This window comes from Galeopterus variegatus, unplaced genomic scaffold (assembly GCF_000696425.1).
Source record: "Galeopterus variegatus unplaced genomic scaffold, G_variegatus-3.0.2 Scaffold1180, whole genome shotgun sequence".
NCBI lineage: Eukaryota > Metazoa > Chordata > Mammalia > Dermoptera > Cynocephalidae > Galeopterus > Galeopterus variegatus.
The window spans coordinates 50,612-57,824 of record NW_007727291.1 but is presented as its reverse complement, the minus strand read 5'-3'; the positions used below and the strand labels follow the sequence as shown (position 1 = coordinate 57,824).

Below are 7,213 nucleotides of genomic sequence, written 5' to 3'. Positions count from 1 at the left end.
TCTTAAAAGAGTCGCTTCTCCCGAGGCGTCCCAGGGTCAGACAGCGCCGCGGCGTGGTCGCATATCTACTGACAGTTCCCAGGCCGCGGCGTAGGAGGGGATCTGGGTTTGAATTCTGCCCTTCTGGCGTGGGGTGGCCTCTCGCAGACTTTGGCCACACTTTTCCCCACCTGGGAAGCGGGAACTGGCCTTGATTCTGCTGTACCGTACAGGGGGGGAAGTGGAGACCGCGGGCTGGGTCAATTGAGTGTTACTGGAGGAGGAAGTGGCCTTGAACGAGGTTTTCTTTTTTATAATATAAGGAAGAAATTTGCTGATGGGAATGGTCTTGATTGGGAAATCTTGTGATGCAAGAGATGCAGCTGAGCTCTGCCCTTGGGGGTGGGGTGGGGTGGGTTTGAAGATGTCCACGTGGCGCTGTCACTTGAGTCCGGGTGCAGGGAAGATGTTGGGGGTAGGACGAGCAGTAGGGTCACCAGTGTACAGATGGGCTAAAAGGAGCATCCCCTGGGTCTTGGGGAGGATACCTCGGGCTGCCTGGTGTAAGGGCTGAGCCCAGGGATACATAGCATTTCACAAGTGCTGAGTCTAAGGTCAGGGGTTCAGATCCCTGAACAAGTGCTCAGTCTGCTTCTGCTCTGCTGCCTCCTGACTCTTGACAGTTTTGGGTCTTGCCTGCCTTGCCCCCGGTCCCACCCCTCATATCCACCCTCTCCCCACAGCGCGACTTGGACTTCACCATTGACCTGGACTTCAAGGGCCAGCTGTGTGAGCTGTCCTGCTCCACTGACTACCGGATGCGCTGAGGCAACGCCTGGGCTTCTCACCCTGGCTGGGCTGGCCCTGCATGGGCCCAGAGGCTGCGGCATTCTTAGGTGGTTTCGAGGCTCCTCTTCTTCTCCCTCCCTCCCACAGAAGGGGGTTTTAGAGGCCTGGGCTGGGGGGATAGGGAGGGCACATCATAACTGTGTTTTTCATAACTTATGTTTTTATATGGTTGCATTTACGCCAATAAATCCTCAGCTGGGACCTGGCTCAGCTTCCTGGGGCAAAGTGGGGTTGGGGTTCCCTCCACAGGTGCTGAGATGCCAGCCCAAGCCTCTGAGCAGATCAGCACTTGATGCCTGCTGGTGGCTGCAGTTCTCTGGGCCCCTCTTTTGCTGGGTCTCCATACCCCCTCCCCATCCCCACCCCCCAGTGTTTCTGCATCTCTCTCCTTGGTCTCTTGGGGTCTCTGCCCTCCACAGTTCTCTCTCAGAGTCTTTGTCCTAACTCTTCCCCTTATCTGTCTCTTGGGGTCTTTGTCCTCCATCCTCCTCTGTCATGCCCCCTGAGGCTCTGTGCTTCCTTGGCAGGATTCCTGCTCTCCAGCTGCCCTGCCAGTCTGGGGGTGGGGGGTGGGGGGTGGATTCCGAGCACAGCTGAGCCCTTAAGTTTCCCAGAAAACTCTCCCCCGCCTCCTCCCAACACTTAGTTCCTTCTGGCTGTTTTTTCCTGTTCAGGACCCTCCAAGGCCAGGCCAGGGCTGACTGGCAATGAGTAGTGCCCAGCCTTCTGCAGCTGGGGAAACTGAGTTGGGAGGGAGCGCTGTTGGGGAGAAGAGACTTGTGGGTGTGTGTCTCTGCTTCCTACCCCACAGTGGCTTGGAGCTTGGGGTTGGGGACTTGCCCTCCATGGAGGTCAGTGGAAGTCAGGTCGAGGGCGTCAGGGCCTACCCATTTTTACGGAGATGAACACCCAGGCCCTGCTACTAACCTTCCCCTCCACAGATGCCCATTCTGCCTCTGCTGCAGGCACGGCATCTACACCTGCCCTTTCACTCCCAGGGCCTGTCCACAAAGCCCCTGGTCCCCCAGAGTACTATCTACACGGCCTGCATGACCCAGGACACCATCCATATCTTTATTCGGCCCTGGCTACACCACCTTCAGTGCAGTGGGCACCTCACACCTGTCACCTCTTCCTCCTTTTCTAGGAGGGGGCACGGGCCAGGTCTCCCTTTGTCCAGACTCCCAGGCAGTCCTGTCTGGACTTGCTCCGCGTTGCTCAGACCCCTCTCTGGAAGTCTGGCCCTGAGACACCAGGGTCTCCATCGTGAGGTCGCCTCTACGGTGGAGCCCAGTGCTTCCCCACCCCCTACCCCACCCCCTTTCCTGGAAGTCCGCTGCTGTGTCGCCACCTGCTGGTGTCACCGGCCCCGCCTTACGCCCCTACGCCTTAAAAGAGTCGCTTCTCCCGAGGCGTCCCAGGGTCAGACAGCGCCGCGGCGTGGTCGCATATCTACTGACAGTTCCCAGGCCGCGGCGTAGGAGGGGATCTGGGTTTGAATTCTGCCCTTCTGGCGTGGTGTGGCCTCTTGCAGACTTTGGCCACACTTTTCCCCACCTGGGAAGCGGGAACTGGCCTTGATTCCTCGCTCTGAAGTGGGCACGCGGGAGGGGGGCGGGGCCGCACCCCGCAGGGGCCGCTTCACTCACGGTTTCGTTGACCCTGCCCCGTCCTGCCCCACGATGACCGCCCACATCCTCATCCTGCTGTTGCTCTTCGCCTTCTCCGCCCTGGGGGACCCGGACTCCGCGGGCAGGTGAGAGGCTGGGGCTGCCGGGACCGGGCGGGAAGGAGACCGTGAGAGGCGCGCGCCCTCTTCGGGTCGCGTCGCCTGGTTCCGTGGAATGGGTAGGCAAGCGTCAGCGTGCCTCAGCCCACCACAGCCCACGTCCCGAGCGGGTTCTGTGTGAACTCGGTCTTCTCCCACGCTCCCTCCCCAGGAGGCCCTTGCACCAGGTCCTCCAGCACCGCGGGCGCCTCTGTTCCCTGGGCACATGCCAAACGCACCACCTGCTGGAGATCATATATTGGCTCCGCTCTGCCTCCAACAAGGAGCCGTCGGGGAAGGCTGGTCGTGAGCCCCAGGACCCACACAGCTATGGGCGCCGCCGGCGGCGCGAGACGAGAGCCCTGCTCCGTCCCCAGGACGCCGACCTGCAGCGAGGGAGCGAGCGCAGTGCCCAGCTCGCTGGGTGACTCTGGGCACCTCTGCTCCTCCCTTGGCCTCAGTTTGCCCATCTGTGTACTGGGGCTACTACCCCAAGTTTCTTCTCCCCTAATTCCACCCCGTGGGACAGTCTCCCCCACTCGGTCCCCAGACTGACCGCGCTGGACCCAGGGGCACACCGGACCCAGCCTGGACAAAGAATACTGACGTGCGCAACGGAATAAAACAAGAGTTCCCTGTTTCAGTGTCTTCTTGCCTGTGCCCATGTCGGCCTCTCAATCTGGGCCGGTCTCTAATAGACTGGACTCTTCTCCAACCATGCACCTTTCGTCACGGAAGTCCCTCTGACTGTCTGACTTGAATCTAGTCCGCTGTAGCGACCCCTTCGCGCCAACTCAATCCATGCACCTCCCGTGAGTCGTTCTGGCGAGCCGAGCCCACCCCGAAGCACCCGTACTCCGTCCCTGGGGTGGAAGCACGACATTCGCCCCTGCACCCTACGCGTGTGGCGTTAACGCTGTGCCCAGAGATGGACTGTGAGTTCCAAGCTGAGCCTTGTTCCTTAAGGAGAAAGGAGAGTGGAGAGACCGAAAGCGGAGCGGGGAGCCCAAGAACCCAGGGCTCGGAGTGGCTGCGCAGAAGGGGGAGAGCCAAGTGGTGGAGCATCAGGGTGGCTGGGGGCCGGGGATCCAGCCGAAGGAGGGGATTGGATACTGCGGCTAGAATGGGGCGGGGACAGTGCAGAGAGACGGGGCAGGGGGCGGGGATAAAGCCCGGGACCTGAATACCGGGCTAGGCACACGCGACGCAGAAATCGGGCTTTCCTGGTGTCGGGTGACCTGGGGGCGGGCAGGCCTCCGGAGGCCAGCTGACCGCTTCGTGTACTCGTCGCGCTGGGATTGAACCTATGCAAGCGGGAGACTCGGGCGCTCAAAATCGGGGGGCGGTGGTGTACGCGGGCTTGGCCCCCAGAATCTGATCGGAGGACCCCTGCCTGCCTCAGCGCGGTAAGTGCCAGACCGCAGCGGCCCGGGCGCCTGCAGGGGCTGGAAGCCTTTGTCGCGGGTGGGCGTGCGGCCTTTCCATCACTGGTCCTCGACGCTCGCCTCCCCGCACAGCCTCAGCACCCCTGGCTGCGAGGCATGCGCAGTAGGGTGCTTCACCCCCATCCCCTCCAGCCCGGGGCGGGGGGAAGGGTCGCTGGGCCACCCTCACAGTGTGTGAATTTATAGACACCACCCTCCTCCCACCCCGCACCCCCAGCCTTGGAATGGGAAGCGGAAGTGGAACTGACAGTATCAACGTCCGGCAGGTGTTTGTTTTATATGGATCTAAAACTGTTTTTCTTGAGACTCCCCAAATCACCCTGGAACGGTTTTCCTCCCCCACCCCCGAATCTTGAGAGTCCTTCACTGGGGGAGGGGGGATACTGACCCCGCACCACGCTACCAGCAGAGCAGCTAAAGGGGTTGAGGTGAGCTGTCCCTGCCGCCTCTCCATGCATTCACAAGAGGCCCCTAACCGACGTCCCTCTCCCAACACCTCCAGGTCTCGACCAGAGCTCTCAAGACCCCTCAGGTGCTTAGGGAAGGATGAGATGTGGCTTATATTCCTGGGTTTGCAGGAGGAGGGTCCTGGGGGAGAAGTTTGGGGTCCTGATTCCGGGGTCTGAGGGAGCAGGGGCGGGAGGAGGAGGGAGCCTGGGACCTGGATGATGACCCTCTGTGCTCCCCCAGGACTCCAGTGTGACATGGCTGAAGCGCACCAGGCTGTGGGCTTCCTACCCTCACTGACCTCTGATGGGGCGGAAGTGGAGCTCAGCGCTCCCGTGTTGCAGGAGATCTACCTCTCTGGCCTGCGCTCTTGGAAAAGGCATCTCTTGCGTTTCTGGGTGAGGAGGGTGAGGGGCTACGGGTTGGTTTCCTTCTGGGAAGCCAGTACCTGCTTCCGGAATGCATGAGGCCCACTTCCAGCGTCACAGCTCGTCCACTTCTGAGATCCCAGCGCCCACTTCTAGGAATTTTGATATCCACTTCCAGGACCCCTTTAGCTACTTCTCTGTGGTTCACTTTTTTGTTGTTTTTATTGGCTGGCCTGTACAGGGACCGGAACCCTTGACCTCGGTGTTACAATGCACCCTAACCAACCGAGGTCACCTGCCAGCCACTGTGGCTCACTTTTGAGATCCTCAACCTCATCTACTGAGAACCCCTATTCACCTCTTGCACCCACTTTCTGGACTCCCCAACACCATTCCTGCCCCCTCTACCACTCTCCCCGCCCCCAGCAACCCCCAGGTCTAGAACCCCAGCCTCTGCTTTCATGGCACGCTTCTCACTTCTGCCTTCCACCTCCAAACACCTTCTAAACAAGGTGCGTCCCATTCTAGAATCCCTATGCTCTTGGGACCCAATCAAGTTCTTGGGTGGCCACGTCCCAATTCTGAAAGCCCCTACTTTCCCCCAACCCTTGCCCACTGGGCATGAGGCCCCTTCCCCCTGCTCCTGCACCCTCAGTACCCCTCTCCAGCACACACCTCCACATGTCTGGACCCTGCACTTCTCCATCACTACAAACTCCACTGCCCACCTCTGGAAACGCCAAACTCCTGCCCCTTGTCCCTGCTCTCGGTGCCCATTCCCAGTGTCTAGCCAGAACCCATGTCTGCAATGCGGTCCCTGGTTCTAGAACTCTGAAGAGCTCCCCTGCTCATCACATCGTCGGTCTGTGAACCAGGTCTTGAACTCCTGTGGGATCAGCTGGGACTGAGTTTGAACCTTGGCTCCACCACTTAGTAACGCTGTGGTCTTGGGCAGGTGCCCCTCTTCAAGACATGGAAAATGTGGGTGATGACAGCACCTCTCTCACAGCATAGTCTTGGGTATTAAACTAATTCTTACATATAAGCACCGAACAATGTGCCTGGCCCCTGGTACATGCTGAGTGTTAGCTTTTGATAATATTGTTCAGGACAGCACCTCTCTCACAGCATAGTCTTGGGTATTAAACTAATTCTTACATATAAGCACCGAGCAATGTGCCTGGCCCCTGGTACATGCTGAGTGTTAGCTTTTGATAATATTGTTCAGTCGTTCACCAAATATCTGTGGAGAATCTGATAAGGGCCTGGCACTGTTTTTGGCACTGGGGACACAGCAGAGAGCAACCTAGACAGAATCCTGCCCTCATGGAACTGTCACTCGAGTTGGGGAAGAAGATAAATCAGCAAAATATTAGTATGGTGGCAATCTATAGTGCCATCTAATATAGATGGTGACACATGTTATGGTGAACATTAAAGCAGGTGGAGAAGAGTGGATGTGGGGGTGTTGCAGTTAAATAAGGGGGCGGCACAGGAGGATCTCCTGGAGCTGGGATGTTTGAGCAGGCTGGACCACACTCCCGCAGCCATACTAGTGGGTAAACAGAGAGATACTTGTATCTGTTCCAGTTGATAAACAGCCTCTACCCCAAACCCCGAAGAGCCCCCTCAACTCTTCCCTTGGGACCCCCCCTCACCTCATGGCAATGCAGCAACTAAAGTGTTAACATGTAGCCACACTCTTCCTGTGGTTAAATACATACATACACAATATACATACATATAGATATGTACAAAATTACACATGGAAAAATGAAGATTTTAAAGTGTACAGTCCTTGCATTTTGACAATACCCATGTAAACAACTCCTCATCAAGACAGCATTGCCACCATTCTAGAATGTTCCTTCGAGCCCCTTCAGTCATCTCCCCCACCCCCACTGCAAGGCAAACCACTATTCTAATTTCTATCCTTATAAACTGATTTTGCCTGATGTTGCATTGTCGAATATTTTGACTGTCACCCCTGCATTTGAGTCCAGACCTGAATCCCTTTTCAGAGTTCTCTGTGCCCAGTGGTCCCCACCAGACCCACACATTAGTATTAACCATCATGGTAATAATGATTGCCCTCTCCTTTCTGTCGCATAGCTGCCTCCCTCCCTTGATGGTTACTTGGCACTCTCACCCCAGGGGCCACCTGAAGCCGCATCTCCCTGGGGCTGCAATTCCACAGACTCATTACTGAGCCTCCCTTTCTTCAGTTATAAAACAGGACCACGACAGTCCCAGCCTTCAAGGCATTGTTGTAAGCATTGTGTTTATTTATTTATTTTTTTAAAAAAGATGACCGGTGGGCCGGCCCGGTGGCGCACTGGAGAGTGCGCCACTTGGGA

The 7,213-nt window shown here is 57.5% G+C and overlaps 3 protein-coding genes across 10 annotated transcripts in view; all 3 read left to right on the top strand.

Moving 5' to 3' along the window:
* Window positions 1-1,028, top strand: part of PRMT1 (protein arginine methyltransferase 1) — a 13,012-nt gene extending 11,984 nt beyond the window's left edge. For 2 of the 4 annotated variants that reach the window (XM_008575387.1, XM_008575386.1), the window contains one exon: window positions 723-1,028. In XM_008575387.1, the coding sequence (XP_008573609.1) occupies window positions 723-806 (84 nt within the window). In that variant the 3' untranslated portion in view covers window positions 807-1,028. The remainder of the gene's footprint in view (window positions 1-722) is intronic. The other 2 variants (XM_008575389.1, XM_008575388.1) reach the window with 1 other exon arrangement.
* A 1,397-nt stretch (window positions 1,029-2,425) lies between these two features.
* On the top strand, window positions 2,426-3,234 carry ADM5 (adrenomedullin 5 (putative)). Its single transcript, XM_008575384.1, is given in 4 exon segments — window positions 2,426-2,584; window positions 2,769-2,865; window positions 2,868-3,042; window positions 3,045-3,234. Coding segments are annotated over 4 exon segments (453 nt in total). The 5' UTR covers window positions 2,426-2,510; the 3' UTR covers window positions 3,152-3,234.
* A 535-nt stretch (window positions 3,235-3,769) lies between these two features.
* The window catches only part of CPT1C (carnitine palmitoyltransferase 1C), an 18,853-nt gene continuing 15,409 nt past the window's right edge, over window positions 3,770-7,213 (top strand). For 3 of the 5 annotated variants that reach the window (XM_008575382.1, XM_008575381.1, XM_008575379.1), the window contains exons 1-2: window positions 3,830-4,002; window positions 4,732-4,886. In XM_008575382.1, the coding sequence (XP_008573604.1) occupies window positions 4,746-4,886 (141 nt within the window). In that variant the 5' untranslated portion in view covers window positions 3,830-4,002; window positions 4,732-4,745. Of the gene's footprint in view, window positions 4,003-4,731; window positions 4,887-7,213 lie in introns of all 5 variants that reach the window. The other 2 variants (XM_008575380.1, XM_008575383.1) reach the window with 2 other exon arrangements.